The following is a 17275-nucleotide window of genomic DNA, read 5'->3' as shown; positions in this document are numbered from 1 at the left end:
CGGACCCCATTTTGAAAACCCCTGCACTTCACAATTTTTAAAATCTGGAAAAAAACAGGGCTTTGACCACTATGTGATAAAATATGCAGACTTTCTGCAACAGGTTCAGTCTGAAAATCTGAGCAAAAGTCTTAGTGTATTTTAGTTGAATAATCATAGGTTGTGTATTGCCTTTGTTTTCTTGCCACACTATATTCTGAATTAATAGTAACATTAAAACACTTATGCTTACATTTGTTTTTACATTTTATGGTACACAACATGGCAGATGTTTGTACAAAATCCATTATAGCATGGTTTGAAAATCTTTCACGCTGGCCTACTTCATGTCCTGGATTTAAGGGAATCTGACCACTGGTTTAAGAGGTTCAACGTACCAAATTGTCTTATTTTATTTGACCCAATAGCCCAGATTTGGATTATTTATTAATCAATATTATAATTTATTTGAACAATGGATCAACATAGATTTGTGGATTAAGTTTTTTTACCAAAATAATATTTTCCAACTCTTTTTTTGGGCAGTCTATTATCCTAAGTGTAACACACCTTTACAAAATGTATAGTTTACCCAACATTTGGTAAGCACACTGACATTTGCTGCTTTGAATGTTAGTCGATAGGTGGCGCTATCTCATGATCAATCTCGCATTACGGTAACCACAACAGTGGTTTTGATCCCTATTCCTTAGAGCAATGACAAGTGGGTGGTACTGTAACAGAGAACAAAAAAGATGAAGACATAATACAACAACAAGCCAAGGGCACGCATAAAAGGTTTTTAACCATCTTACAATACATGCAGTTTTTTATAGAATAAAGTTAGCAATGTACATTAAAACATCGATATCTTAAAGGAAAGCTCGCGTGGGATGATTTAATCCAAATATCCTTTGAATTTGGCTAAACAGAGGAATAGCAGTTCACTTCTTATCGGACTAACATTTTTTTTCAAGGTCTTCAAACAAATCAAGGAGCGAGGTGCGTAAAGTCACTGCATGGTGAGGTGCTCGAAATCACTGCATGGGACAAGAGAAGGTCGTGGGTTTTTTAAAACCAAGTGATCTTGTATTTATCTATTCAGATTTTTGAGAATTTTTTTCTATGGACCGGATAGAAAGTCGTCGTGTAACATGAGATATTCTTACAAATTTCTTTGCGCTTCGATATCATACAAGGTGCTCTGAAACAACAGACATTCCACGGTGCATTGTGAGTAGCCTATGTACTTCTTGTATGTACTTTATTGTTTAAGATAAAGAAAATTCATAATTTGCTTAATGTGTTTTATTCCTTTTTATTAAATAATAACTTGCGTTATTTTTAAAGCATTGATTATCCTACTATTCACTTTTTAAACGTGAAAATAAAATAAAAGGTTAAATGAAGAGAAACGTTAAATTCTTGTTTATGTGTTCTACAGATGACCAACGTTCGCATGAGTCCTCCGTTTAAGGGTCATGCAGTACACAAGGAGTTTTTAAGCGTCGAGCGTCCTTCGCCCGAAGGCGCTGGCTCTTCAGCATACGATTCCCGTACAGCACCTTGGACAGGGTTCGCTCCGGGCTCACTCCCTACACCCCTCAGCCACACTCTCATGCGGTCCAAATGTTCCAAAGAATCGTTAAATGGATGCCGAGAATACAACACCATCAGGTCCGTCGGGACGCAAAGACACGCGGGACATTTGTGCAAAAAGTGCATCTCTTATTTCAACATCTTTAAAGGGGAAGCGTTCAAACAAATCATTGACGGAAACCTTTCTACCAAAGTAAGGGAATTGCTTTTACTTGCTTTCAAAACTTATTAAAAGAATAAATAATGATCATGCTTCCCGCTACATCTAAATACTAAAAAATAAAATGTCGTGGGCATTCAGGACATATGCTTCCCTATCTGCCATAGTCCGTCTCATATTTCAATTACATATGAACCACGTGTTTTTTTTCTCTTCCCTTGAAACGAGTTTAAATCGATTAGATTTTGCAACTGGACTGTGATTCATGTGTCACTCGTGTGCCGTCATTACACCGGGATATGGCGTATAATGGGTGGAATATACAAACCTGAGGGGAAAATTAATGTAAATCAAAAGATAATGAAATCATTTTAGACAGAGATGCATTTGCGGATTGCATGTGTCTCAGTATTTGGTGGTTGAGGAAAATAGGTTGCTTTTCCACAAGTAAGTCATTATAGCCTACTTATAATATATCTGGCGCTGTAAAATAATGATCCAGTAAAGTATCTTGCAGATCACCAAAAGGAACTAAGATTTGAAAAGTATGCACATGTTGATCAAAACTTGACTAAAAAACATTTCATTAATTTCTGTAATAAGAGTACTTTCCTGTAGCTCAGTGGTAAGAGCATTGCGTTAACTGTGGTTTCGATCCCAGGGAATTGCACATACCTATGGATAAATGTACAGGATGATACAATGTAAGTCGCTTTGGATAAAAGCGTCTGCCAAATGTAATGTAATGTATTAACTTTGTAAGTGTCTAGATATGTTTCAGCTGTGAAAGAGTTAACATCCAGCAACAACATTCCTCTCTCTTTGCCTTAGGACCCCAAACTCCCCATTCATCTTTATGAGAGCATGAAGACACCTGCTGGTGCTGTAGAAACCTGGAGCAACGTGGATGGGCACTGTAGCATTTGCTCCACTCACTTAAGCCAGCTGAAGCAGGAGGCCATCCGCACGATCCTTTCCCAGGACCGGGCCATATGGACCGGTTCTTCCTCTGCCAATGACTCTTCCACAAGCTTAGACTTCTCACAAACGCTTCCGAGAAGCTCACGCCACCGACCTGCTGGGTCAAAACCCCACCAGAGGACCGCCAATGACGCAACGGATTGCTGGATTAAAGAACAACAACATTTGGAGGCCCTACGGTCAACGTCCTCATACAATGGAATTCATTCGGGGTCTCAAAAGGTAGGATAGTACCATTTTTTGTGAATGTAATATTCGATGCATTGAACGTGTTGCTCATAGAATGAAAAGTTGTATGTTGACTGTCTGATCCATGTGCATAATGTAGGAGATATCAAACCATTTATGACCATGTGCGTTCTAAACAAACATCAGGACTTTTTATGATTCCCTCCAGCCCGACTCAATTAGAACCAATAGGCAGTGAATACATGACTTGGTTAATAGCTGAGCCCACAACATCTCTGTGCCGTAGAGCTTTCTGTCAACAAAAAAGAAGCGTGATCTATATCGCTGTAATATTTAATGACCATTGAAATATTCATACACAATGCTTGATCGTAAATACAGTTGAAATGTGAATCCATTATGAGATTGGTCATGGAGTGGAAGTCTTAGACAGCTCCATCAGCACAAGAAGGTCTTTATGCAGCGCTCGCCAAGTCCATGCAAACCAGTCCATTAGCAGCCTCATTTCATTACACCAACATTTAAGGTGGACTCACTCACAGCTTATACACTTCAAGTGGAGCTTAAAAAAATGGATTGCATGGAGTAAAAGTAGAATAGATGCATTTGCTAGTATTGTATTTGGAATGGTAACCACGCATGACTAATAGCAAGGGGAGCGTCCTTTTATGGAATGTGAAACTGCGGAAATAATACATGCATATAATTAAATCCCAGATTCTCTCTGGAGAAAAGTTAAGTGAGGGAAGGAAGAGTCAGAAAAGCGAGTAACAGTATAGTCAATACTGCCGTCTCATCCTGAGGGCTGCTCACAGCACTAATTGGCATTATATTCTTGCAAGATGTACTTAATGGAAAGGAGCAGGGAGGCCGCTCCTATTTCGCAAGGCTGGATTAAGACATCGATGAGACATTAAGGCAGCGAGTGCTCAGCGGTCACGACTCTGGAAATGTGGATGACTGCAGGCAAGCATTTATTTGAACAGAGACAAAGGAATACAGTGTGCTTATGGCTGCCAGGATGAGGTTGGACTGAAGACTGATCCTGTCAGGGCCTGTAGGGCAGACGTTTTGTGTTTGCTGAGACACTTGCGAGAAAGTTCATGACTTCATCTGCACGTGTGAGTCAGCTTGTAGTGAAGTAGTAGCATCTACTAATAATAGAGACTGACTGCAGTGCATCACACACCCATAATCTGCGTCACAATTATCATACTATCAGTCCTAAATAGTAATGAAAATATAATTATTATTTTCCAAATTGTAGTATGCTGAAATTAGTATTTTCGAGGCACCCGAATGGTCCACTGTGTCCGAAGAAAATACATACGAAATAATGAATGAATAGATACTTAAATGCAAGGAATAGCTGTATTTTGATGTTCGTGACAGGGATACTTCACCCAAAAATTTATATTCTGTCATCATTAACTCACCTTCAAGTTGTTCCAAATCTGTATACATTTCTTTGTTCTGAACAGAGAGAAAGATATTTGGAAGAATGCTTATAACCAGAAAGATTGTGCCCTCCCATTGAACACAAGAGCAGGAAAAAAACAATGGTGTCAAAAGTGCTCCAGAACTGTTTGCTGTCCTTCATTCTTCAAAATGTCATAAAGGATAAAGTAATTTTTCATACTATAGGAGTCAATGAAAGCAAGATCTGTTTTGGTTATAAGCATTCTTCCAAATATCTTTCTCTGTGGTCATCAGAACAAGGTAATTTATACGGATATGGAACAATTCAAAGGTGAGTAAATGATGACGACATTTTTGGTGAAGTATCCGTTTAAGGATCAAAGTGTCATCCATGGCCACATCCGTTTCGCAGTGGCATGTCCCAGTGCGCGCAAACTGTTTTCTACACACTAAAATGTATATACTTTTCCATAACAAAAACTGTACATACGTTTAGGGCATATAAGGCAAACTGGGACGCAGCAAAAGTGCGTCCCAGTTGCGTTTACACATCAATAACACTGCCCATCCTTAAAAAGTCATACACTATAATATTTAATTGGACCGCCTTTAGCTTTGATTACATTTACATTCCATTTAGGCATTCGGCAGACGCTTTTATCCAAAACGACTTACATTGCTTTATCCTATACATTTTACATAGGTATTTGCAATCACCTGGGATCGAACCCATAACCTTGCATTGTTAATGCAATGCTCTTACCACTGAGCTACAGGAAAGCTCAGTGGTAAGATGGTTGCAGTGATTACGGTCGCATTTGCTGTGGCATCATTTTGAAAAGCTTCTGCAATGTCCAGAATATATATATTTTCCCGTCCAGAGTTGCATTCATTTTTCGGCAAGATCTTGTTTTGATGATGAGAGAATCGAACCGCTGCGCAAATTCTACCACATTACATCCCAAAAGATTCTCAATGGGGTTAAGGTGTGGAGTCTGTGGTGGCCAATCCATGAGAGAAAATTATGTCTCAAGCTCCCTGTACCACAAAAAATCATTATTGGAATAACCTGTGCATTCAGTATATTCAGGTAGTAGGCTAACATCATTCTTTGAGCAGATAATGTTGCTGAACCAAGACCTCCAATCCTATGGGAGGATCTTACCTATTTGCTTAGTTAAATCCGGATTGTGACTTTATTTGAAGAAGGGCGGTGTATTTAATTCACTTAAAAAAGGAAATGATAACAATATTCATAATCAAATATAGTTATCAATATAATGAGAATATACATTTACATTTATATATTTGGCAGACACTTTTATCCAAAGCGACTTACATTGCATTACACTATACATTGTATCTGACTGTATGCCATCCCCTGTGATCGAACCAATGATCTTGACGTTACTAGCGCCATGCGCTAACCACTGAGCTACAGGAACGCAGTATAATAACAAAGCTGAATGAGTTGCATTTTGAACATATTCAATAAATATGTTCACCTGTCACTTACATTGCATTTGTAATTAAGCTTAGACTTTAAATAATGAACCATAATATCATCTAATTTCATGTTTTTTAGACTTCCCTGAGTCCATTGCATGCACAAGTGAAGCCTGAAAAAGAAAGCCCTTCTACAACCCTATGCAACTACAACGCTTCAGAGCCATCCAGAGCTTCCAGCATGTCCTCTCTTCTCCCTGCAGGAACCTCTGCTGCCATGTCTTTCATTGTCAGGTAATGAAATCAACAACCATTTCATGAGTTGGTTACGCATTAATGATAAAGCCACACTTCTACTAAACCAAGACAATACTGCTCCAGTGCTAAAGGGACACCATGCTGCTCCAAGTTTTTCTTGAAAACTTAAACAAGCTAACCAAAGTTAGCACTATTAGACAATGGCATATATTATACTACGGTTGCAACTTACTGTGTTTTTTAATCTATATCAAACCACTAAACATTCACAGGGCAGTACAAAAGTTGAACGTGATGGTCAAGAGAGGGCGACAGTGTTCGGAGAGTGGTGCCGCCCAACAGACAACAAACTTCTGTAGTCTGCTGCAGAAGTTCCCTCCTCCAACGCCTGCCAACTTTTTTCAGTCTTCTAGTAAGAGCAAGGAAACACCTGGGATGGGGAAGGTATGCCTCAAATGCTCAGTATTATATCACAACAATTAACTCAATAAAAATGTGAATGGAAGCCAGCTTTTTAAATACTTGGTGAATTATGATGTTAATTTAATAAACGATATGAGTAAAGTTAAATGTCCAATGTGTAATTTTTTATCAAAAGCAACAGAAGAACAATTTGAGTGTAAAATCTTATATCCCTGCATTACAAAAATAGTAAACAAATGTGGTCTCTCACCTAGTCATGCTTGTTGGTTTGGTCTGCTTGGTCTGATGGTTTCAGAGGGGATTCTGGCACTTGTCAGTTTGTCAGACTGGGAGACCAGCTGGACGAATATCTGAACCACCTTTAAACTAGCTAAGAGCTGCAAGCTTATTTTACTGCTTTTATCGTAGCATAGAAGATGTCCTTCACTTTGTCCTTGAGACATTTCTAATCTCTACCTGCCTCACGTGTAGAGAATCTTCTCCATCTTACATAACCTTTAAATGTGATCTAAATGGCCAACCTATTCCATTGCACCGCCTTCTCGTGGAAGGGAAATCAATTTAGTTTGCCCTGACTTCACTCTCCACCGTTCGTAATGATGGAACTGAGCTTGTGTTTCAAATTATATCGCTCTCAGGGTAGCACCTTGCAGTTGGATCGCACTCAGCCTTGCAAATCCAGCAAGTGTAGGAGAGATAATGGATTCCTAAATAATTCATTTCTCGTAAATATGATTTGACAGACTCAGGACAGAGAAGATAATATCACTGGACAAATGCATCAGATATCAGGCAAAGCATTAACCTTAACCTGGATTTATATATATTCAATGACGTCATGTCTATAAAATGTGAGATATTTTAAGACTAAAATTGGTTAACATTACTTATATTGTTATAGTTACAGGAACAGGGATGTTGTGTCCTTCTGTCAAACTGACCTAATGATTCTTCTATCATTTTCCCAATTCCAGGTCAAAGTGATACTGCGAGTCTGTCCTGTGTCTCCTTCAGACTCCTCACAGTTCCACTCTGTCAAACTGGACCTTCGGAAGAAACAGATCACAGTGCTGAATGTAACCACAAGCGAGCCATACACACAGTCCACTGGCACTGCCTTCTCTCCAAAGACCTTCGCCTTCGATGCTGTCTTTGGCCATGATTCAACCCAGGTCAGAGCCACTGCTTTGTTAGTCCCATATTATATCCTGAAAACGGATCTGTCTTGTGTCTGGAGCCAATCTGAGTCATAATATTCAAACATGCAACATCAGATTTGGTTACTTGAGTGCAGATATTCAATATCTGGATATACTCATCCAGTACGATCAATTGACCTCAATTCACTAAGCAGTAGATGTACTTTTGGCCTGATGCCAAAACATTTTGAGATCTCCTGGTAATAATGCTGCATGCCAGGAGCAACATTCCCGGCAGGTCCTTGAAATTAGGACTGTACGAGCCATAAAAAAAGTTGGGGGTATGGTAACCCTTATCAATGTTATGAGATCGTTAAGATTGTAAAATAAGTTTAAGTGGGCTATTGCAATTTAAAAAATAATACATTTTGCTGGTCTTATTTTTATTCCAAAACCTTATATTATGCTATACTATACAATATACTATACTATAATCTTGTGTAAATTTATAAGTATATAGAATTGCACACGTGTACATGTGTATATAAAACAAATATTTCCATAAATATATATACATTTACGTTTCAGGAACATTTACATTAGCATAATTATAAATATGCATTACATACATTTCTTAAATAATTGATATATTGGTGTATTTATATATGCATATAAATATTTACACCATTCACACATATACAAACAAACATTTATTTTGGAATCAATTAATCGCGATTTATCGATTTGACAGCCCTAAATATAACATAATATGGCATGATATGATATAATATAGCATTAAATACAAAACGTTGAATGCTCCATTATTTGTAAATTGGATAAAAGTGTCTGCTAAATAGATCAATGTAAATGTAATTTAATTTATATTTTAATATACATGGATTTTATTAAATCATTTAAATAATTATCTTTTTAATTTATTATAAATATTCTATACATTATGATTTAAAATAAACTATATTATTAAAATACATACTGTTTAAATAAAAAAAACAATATTTTATTATTTTTCTAATAACCTTATATCTTTCAGGCTGAAGTTTGTGAGAGCAGCTTGTGTGACCTGCTGCAGTGTGTCCTTACTGGCACTGATGGCTGCATTTTAAGCTTTGGACAAACCAGCTCGGGTGAGTGACTGATATTAAAACCTTTTTACTGAAAGCTGGCATAAAGCTTTTCTTTAATAAAAACAGAAAGGGTCAATCATTTACACTGTCGATATTTTATACTACAGGTGTACTCTATCTATCACTAGCATTTTATATAAGTAAAAGGTAAATCAATTAATTATGATCCCGCAAGATCTTTCAAAGGTCTCTGTCTCATAGAATGGTTTATATTCTGATATTTGTGTTGCTGACTTGTGAAGCCCCTTAATGGATGCGCATCCATTACTTAAAAAGACAACACAGGCACTACATAGCGGGTCATCCACTTTTAAGGTTATTAATTGTCATCCACCCAAAATCGCAACAACAATCTCTATGTGGAACGTACAGCATGACATCATTGACTTTTAGCTAGATTGAATTACCCGGCTTTCATGTTGGACCCTGGCTCTCAGCCAAAACTCATAAATCTTTTAAACCGGCCCATGCTTGGCTGGAGGTAAAGTGCCTTGCATTTAATTGGTGATGACATTGCCATAACGCATTTTACACCCCAATTCGTAAAGGCATTGGGCACGGCCACTCACTCAAGCATATTTTATGCTTCAGGTTTTGGCATTCCAGATGGCAACAAAAAAACTGTTAATTGTTATTTTGTTATTCTAGTTTTATTTATCACTTTTCTGTGTGACGGTGTGTTATGAAAAGCGCTCACACTTGTGTTGCTTTTCAGGAATGTCTTACACGATGATTGGCCATGATGGTTGCGCTCAAACCGTTGGAATCATTCCTTGTGCTATTTCTTGGCTTTTCAAGCTCATTAACAGGAAGAGAGACAAGACATGGGCTAACATCTCAGTTTCAGTCACAGCTGTAGAGGTCTGTGGGGAAAACAATGCCATCAGGGATTTACTCTCTGAAGTTGATGCAGACAACTGCAAAGAGACCTATAAACCAGATGCTTACCTTGTAGAGGACCCCATCTATGGAACACAGGTGAAGGCAATTGTTGACTGTGCTGAAAATATGCAATGTATTGTACAGAGCTTTTTTTACATTTAAAAGTATATATTTAGGCATATGATGTGCGCAGTTAATATAAGATAGCATGCTGGACTTCTTTGTCTTTATCAGGTAGCAAAGAGGGTATTTGTACCTTAAGACTAAAGATGTATTAATGGAGAGTCAAATCAATCAGAATTAAATTAAGCCCCATTGGTATGTTAATTGAAACATTCCCATTTACTCAAGAGTCTTATAATTGAATTGGGTTGTTTTTATTCCAGCTCTGCAACCACAGTGTGTTAAATGCTCCAACTCAAGAAAGGGCTGCTTTCCTCCTAGATGCAGCGATTGCGTCTCGCAACAGTGGGATAAGGAGCAGTGGAAGCACACTGTCACACTCCTGTCACATGTTCTTCACCCTGCATGTCAACCAACAACACATAGGGACCAGCACCAAATCTGGGAGTGAGTTCAGCTGATCTTATGGCTGCAGTCTAAAGATAAATATCCATTCACGGGCCTAATGGATAGCATTTCCCTTCTCGTGCAACACTGACCTAGTAGAGTGAAATGTCATACGTCTATTTTCAGCATCTTGTAATCAATTTTTGTTTGAATTTATTATGTGACATTTTACCTGACATTCATTTTGTTTAAATCGTATTAAATGTCTTATATTGTTTTATAGATTGTTTACTAAACTGTCACACTATCAGATTTGATCACTTATATAATAATATTTATTGAAATGTCTTTCTTTCTTTCTTTCTTTCTTCCTATATAAATAAATAAATAATTTATCAGTCAAATTCATGTATAATTTAGTTTTGTTCTCTCTTTTGCCAATAATTAAATACTCATAATGCGAAGGAGACATAGAGAAAGAACGTTTGTGTCCATTGTAGCTTTCAAAGGGAAAATATAAATGCAAAAACCACAACTTATTTTGTTGCCATGTCAGCCAGATACTAGTGCTGGATTATTTACGATATTGTTATATGTGCAGAAATAACATCATGGTTATTAATACCATGATTATTTACAATACTGGTATATTGAGACACCCTATACTACATGTATGATTTTTCTTACTTAGTTTTTGCATGAAAATAGCCTTTTTGCTGATATGGTGCCAGACATTCAATAATAATAATAACAAATTATACATATGGTATATAAATATATTATTAATGTTAATATCCTGACATTCTGATTATTTATTTTATATATATACATTTTATTTTTTTCCCCGCATATTTTTCCATAGTGAATGTGGATCAAAGCAAGCTGAGCCTGATCTCTTTAGGGAGCTGTGTGGGAGAAAAGGATTCTGGGATGTGTCTCGGCGATCTCGGAAACATTATCATCGCCAAGCTTAACAGACATAAGCATGTCCCAAATAAGTATGTCTAAAAATCTCAATCTCAATTATGGTGTCATTTAATTACTAATAGTACATAAGATAAAAACATTATTAATGCATGTTTGTTCTCTACAGGGGAAGTAAATTAGCAATGCTCCTGCAAGACGCTCTTAGCAATATCAACTGCACCACCACAATTATCGGCCATATATCCACCTCATCTGATGACCTCACTGAAACTCTCTGTACTATGCAGACTGCGTCTCGCATCCGACGAGTGCAAAAGAGGACCAGGGTATACTCATGTATTCATTCAAGTATTAATTGTGGACATGTTTTTAGTACTTTGAATATTGACATTTCTTTGGTTGTCATTAGAACTCTTCTTCAAGTTCCCCTGGAGGAGGAAGCTCAGGGACTGAGAGAAGGGCTCATCATTCCACGAGACTAAGAACATTTCAATCTACTGGAACGCTGGATCAGGATCTGTCCTGTCCTGGTTTCTTTGCTGAGCCGGAATTCCGTCCTGGGAGCGCCAAATCTTTCGATTCTGTCTTGGATTCTTCAAGCTTCCTGAATAAAGAGGTCACAAACCGAAGCAGAGAGGTTTTGCCTATTATTCCATCCATACTTAAAAGTAAGTTGGAATCAAAGAAGCTTTCTATTATGAAGTTGTGTGATATCTCCCCACCACTGGGCTATCGCATGAAACAGGTGTCAAAAGAAAAAGATAAAGAAGAGTTAACACCGACATTATTGCAAGAAAGATCAGATTTTGAGTGTCTGAAGTGCAACACGTTTGCAGAACTCCAGAATCGGCTGGGAAATATAGATATAGACAAAGAAAGACCAGGACTGGTTGGAATGGGTCCATGCAAAGGTCAGTCAGCGAGCACAATCATCAAAGCACCTCACTCAGGTCATGCCGAGAAGAAATCTATATTGACGGAAGCTCAAGCGACTAATAAAAAAGAATCTGATAGTACCAGACAGGGAAGCTCTCCAAGAAGATTTGCAGTCATTCAAAATAATGATGAAATGAAGACTACAGTCGATTCTCTGATTGTTCAGACATGCTCACCACAGTTAGACGCTGTCAAGCAATGTGACCACATGGTCCTTGACTTATCCTCCAGTAGATCTCAGCCCAACACTGAAAAAGCAGACATGATGTCCATTTCACTGCCTCTGAGATTCGAAGACCAAAACATGCCATCATACGATTCCACAATCCAACCCGATAAACGAATTTCTCCTGCTGGTAAGAGTGCGCCAAGATCCACTTCCTCCTCTTCATTCTGTTCGTCCGTGTCTACCCAGTCTGGTTCGCAAAATACAGTTTTTGCTTCTGTGAATGAAGACGTTGTACATAATACGTTAAAACACAGAGAGATGAAGGCCACTATTACTGTGACAGTACAGCAGCCACTGGATCTCAATGGGCAGGATGAGCTTGTGTACACCGTGGTTGAAGAAGTAACCATAAATGGGGGCAACGAAAAAGGAAAAGCTAAAATATTAAGCCTTCACAATTCACCCTCTCTCCACAGTTTGACGTCAGGAGGTCGGCCTCCTGTAAGGATTATCGGCAGTGTGGGTCAAGAACATACAACCAGTTTTCTTAATTCGGGTACTGAAGAACAAAGTTCGGAAAATGAAATCGCCATGACATCATCTGATGATATGTTGAACGAGAAATCACACGTCCAACCCACAAAAACCAATAGTAATATTGACAACAATGTGAGCAGCATTAATTCAGAAGTCTTACTTAAGCGTGCTGCTTGGTCACATGTTCCTCTAACTGAAGATGTGAAGGATATCGCTACAGGTGGCAAGGATGGCCCTAGCCATAACCGTTCTACGCACAATGAGGTCTTTATGTCAAGACAGTGTGACTCTACAAACAAAAGCAAAGACTTAAAGGACGTCCCACATCTACACACAGAATTCAATAATCCACACAGTCCAAAGGAAACTCTTGAGCGAAAGCAATATGTCTTAAAAAAACAGACAACGGAGAACGTACCCCTCCCATCAACATCTAGAAACAGCCCAAATGAAAAAAGGAAGATCGAGAAAAAACAAGAATATGGAATATCCAGAAATACAACTCTCAACCAGAGACAACCACTGTCTGCTGAGAATAAGACCCCAAAATCTCCCGCCAAGGACAGCGGCAAGCTATTCAATGCAAAATTGAAAGTGTTATCCAGCAGGAGCCAAACTTTAGACCTAGGTGAAAGTGGGGCTTCATTCGATTACCCTTTAACAGGAAGCTTGGAGGGTATTTGTACCTCACCAAGACTCAAGCGAGGGAATCGTTTTAATATGCCTGTTCATTCAAGCAGTATGGACGCGGCTGGATTTAAAGAAGAGTTTGACAACTTTGTCATGTGTCGAGCCAGTAAAAGTCTCGGAAGAGTTCCAACGTTCTTCCCGATGCATGATGTTGATGCAAATGACACTCGACCATCCAAAATGGGTAGATCACACCCAACAATTAGTAATAAAATGCCCAGTTCAAAGATCCACAGGATCCCAGGCAACAGTCCCAAGAGTTCAAGCCAAAATCTATCCCCAAAATCTATGAATCAGTCAATCAACAGAAGCTCAAGCCTTTCTTGTAATGGATCATCTTCTAACCAAAGCCCCTGGTCAACCCATTCCTTATCCCGAAGTCATTGTGCTCCTTCCACCAAGCCTTCAGGTTTACCTCTGAAGGGAAGAATTGAACTTTTAAGAAGTAGCAGAGACTCACTAAACAATTGTAGCCAAGGAGGCTCTGATTTAGATGAAACTGAGGAATACTCGGTGACGAAGCCTTCAACTCACTCTTTGCCGTCTCCATACAGCTGGATCACAGCGCCACGGAAACCGTACCACTGTAGTGGCCATGCCAGTGATACCACCAGTGTTCTTAGCGGGGAGCTACCTCCCGCAATGTGTAAAACAGCCTTACTTTATAACAGGAGCAGTATGGTGAGTAGCGGCTATGACAGTATGCTCAGAGACAGCGAAGCTACGATCAGCAGCAGTTCAACACATAACTCCATCAGTGATCAGAGCTGTATCCTCAGTGCCGCTAGAGGGGTGAGAAGTAACAAGAAGAGGACCAACATAGGTGAGGGATTGGCAAAATAAAAGTCTGTAGATATAAGAATGATGATAATCCAAATGACTTGGGTAGAGTCAAGGCTATGAAAACAATATGATTTAAAGCCCCGACATCACATTTAATGTAGTAATTTGTTTCCACAGGATCAAGTCCAAGAGCCTTATCTCAGGACAGCCTGCTGACGCTGAAGAGGTCCTTCAGTGGATCCAAACTGCAATGGGCAGATCGGGGACTTTCTGAATCTTATGAAATTAAGGTCTATGAAATTGATCAGGAAAATTTCATACAGAAGAGAGGCGGGGCAGGGAATAATGTGAGCTTTGAAATAATAATAATTTAGTAGCTAATTATCCATTTAAAGGTCCAGTGTGTGAAATTTAACTGCATCTAGTGGTGAGGTTACAAATTGCAACCAACGGCTCACTCCACCCCTCCTTTTCAAAGCAATTTGACACAGAACTAAGATGTTGTCAATATTTGGTAGTTTAAATACTCTTATGAGCTGTCTGTTAAAGTTTTTGAAGCCTTTTTCTCCATAGTTCCATGAAGAGCCATCCCTTCTCCATTTGTTGGTTATTATTGCATCTGTTTTGTGCATTTTAATTCACAGGACTTCTATACATTTAAATACGTGATCCATATCAGAAAAAGTGTACGAACAGATATTTTTCTGCTGTGTGGACTATATTATGTGGGTTTTAGCGAAATATGAACAGATGGCTCAGTGCATTGAAAATTAAAACGTTCTCTGAGAATTTTTTATTTCAAGTTTTGACTGCATTAGCTACATCTGTACAGCTGAAATTGCTTACATATCAAGTCAGGTAAATCCTGTTTAATAGCACTTTATTTAATGTCAAAAGAAAACTGACATTTTTTCATCCACATTTTCAGCGTATGGTCCGCTTTAGCGCAAAGCTGAAATTCCTGGAGCATCGACAACAAAGGATTGCTGAGGTGAGATCCAAGTACACTTTTCTCACGCGGGAGTTGGAACTTGCAAAGCAACATCTGATGGTGGACCCTGGAAAATGGACCCGTGAATGTAAGGATTTAAAAGCATTTTATAAAAAACACAGCTCTGAACGTCTGCATTTGGAAACAGAGAACTGTATTACTGTATATGGCTATATGCTCAAACTCCAGACTGCGTTATTAATATTTATTATGCTTTTTATTTTATGTATTTTGCAGTTGATTTGTGGCAGACATTTGAAGTAGACTCCCTGGAGCACTTAGAGGCATTGGAGGTGGTTACTGAACGGCTAGAGCGGCATGTTAACCTCTGTAAATCACATATATTAATGGTCACCTGCTTTGATGACAAACCCAAGAGAAGACAAAAGTGTCGGCATCGACCATCTGCAGATCATAAAGGGTTTGTAGAAATATAGCATGCAATGACTTAAAACGATCACTTTTGCCTGTTATGCAATACAAATTGTATACAAAACTATGCCTGTTATCCGCCACAAAAAATATGCAAGCTTCCTATGGTGCTGATCAGACCATACTTGAAAAAACGTTTCCTGTAGATTGTGTTGGAAACAGCTTTAGCATGAAGAGAGCTCAACATAATGGATCACAGGTTCACATATGAGGACAAAAAATGGTTTGGGCATTTGAAACTGCTAGGCCTGATTTAACAAAATCCTGGCTTATTGTATTCCATGTTTCACACAGGTCATACTTGACCCTAGGTTTGTAGTTAATATCGGGTATTAAAAGAACAGTTCACCCAAAAATGTAAATTGTGTCTTCATTTACTCAAGTTGTTCCAAATTTGTATACATTTTTTGTTCTGATGAACAGTTCTATACCACCATTGAATAACATCTTTTTTACAATTTTCTTTTTTCTGTTGAACAGAAAATAAGATATTTTGAAGAATGTAGGCAAGCAAACCGTTCTGGGGCACTTTGACAACCATTTTCATTTTTTCTACTATGTTAGTCAATGGTGGCCAAGAACTGTTTGGTTACAAGCGTTCTTCCAAAAATCTTTCTCTGTGATCCTCAGGAAAATAGTGACATTTATACAGATTTGTAACAACGTGGGGGGTGAGTAAATGAAGACAGAATTTTTATTTTTGAGAGAACTGTCCCTTTAAGGATTCAATATTTTGTGCTGTACATTTGAAAAAATTGCCTTAACATTCTTATTTGCGGGTTAATAATATTGATTGAAAATCACGCAACAAGCATGCAAGCTGTGTTAATAATTGCTTGTTCATTTGTGTAAATGTCCCATTATGATGGATCTAATGAACTCTTGATCACTAAAGTCAACCATTTCTCTCAGACGATGAATTTAACAATTTTTGTGACTCTACAATGTGCATGTATCTCAAATGAGGCAAGCACTATTATAATTTATAACTAGTTATAACTAGTAAAATTTTGGCAATGTGTTAATTTACAATGCATAATTTTGGGCTTCATAACACATGTTGTGGCGCACAAGGTGGGTTTAAATGGTCTAAATCAGGGCCAGTGTTAAAAATAATGTCAAAAGCCTTTAACAGCCCTCATCCCTTGCCTCACTTCAACAGAAGCAACTTTCACCGTGTTACCGACAAGGTGGTAGTAAACACTGTTATTTTTTTAACACCCAGTGTGTATTGGGTTGCACTTGCTGATGCTCCAAGAGCAAATCATTTGGAAGCCGTTTATATTTTAATGCTCCTCGACCCTTATGTGTGATCTAAAAATTAAGGTGTTGACTTTACTTTTCTGTTTTTATTTCAATTAAGTTCTAAACTTTTTACTTAAATGTTCAACATCCACTGTTACCATCAGCTGGGAAACATGTTTTTTAGATACAATATAGAATGTCAATAAACTACGTATAAAAATAATAATTCAATCTGTGTGTGTGTTTTGTACATAGGTTTAGATACATTCGGACATTTTACATGCCCATTGTGCTGTCAGAGCACATATTACTCAGCTGTGTTGACGTGCAGCCCCTTGAGAGTTCAATGGCACAGTAGGAAGAAAACTACATTATTATGAGGTCATTACAGACTGCAGCAATCCACAGTAGTGACTTCAGTTTCAGGACAGACAT

General features: G+C 38.2%; 1 protein-coding gene across 3 annotated transcripts; it reads left to right on the top strand.

Moving 5' to 3' along the window:
- The first annotated feature begins 604 nt into the window (after positions 1-604).
- On the top strand, positions 605-17036 carry kif26bb (kinesin family member 26Bb). Of its 3 annotated transcripts, XM_056765263.1 has the most exons (16): positions 606-981; positions 1085-1212; positions 1424-1771; positions 2570-2941; positions 5913-6067; positions 6304-6475; positions 7429-7626; positions 8645-8738; positions 9454-9716; positions 10007-10190; positions 10993-11128; positions 11224-11383; positions 11467-14212; positions 14350-14519; positions 15101-15251; positions 15401-17036. In XM_056765263.1, the coding sequence occupies exons 3-16, from the start codon at positions 1424-1426 to the stop codon at positions 15598-15600; spliced, it is 5349 nt and encodes a 1782-aa protein (XP_056621241.1). In that variant the 5' UTR covers positions 606-981; positions 1085-1212; the 3' UTR covers positions 15601-17036. The 3 variants fall into 3 exon arrangements, with proteins under 3 accessions (XP_056621242.1, XP_056621241.1, XP_056621240.1); XM_056765264.1 differs by having other exon boundaries at positions 605-1212; positions 14350-14462; XM_056765262.1 differs by having other exon boundaries at positions 606-1212.
- The last annotated feature ends 239 nt before the right edge of the window (positions 17037-17275 follow it).

This window comes from Triplophysa dalaica, chromosome 13, assembly GCF_015846415.1.
Source record: "Triplophysa dalaica isolate WHDGS20190420 chromosome 13, ASM1584641v1, whole genome shotgun sequence".
Classification (NCBI taxonomy): Eukaryota; Metazoa; Chordata; class Actinopteri; order Cypriniformes; family Nemacheilidae; genus Triplophysa; species Triplophysa dalaica.
This window is presented reverse-complemented; position numbering and strand designations above follow the sequence as displayed.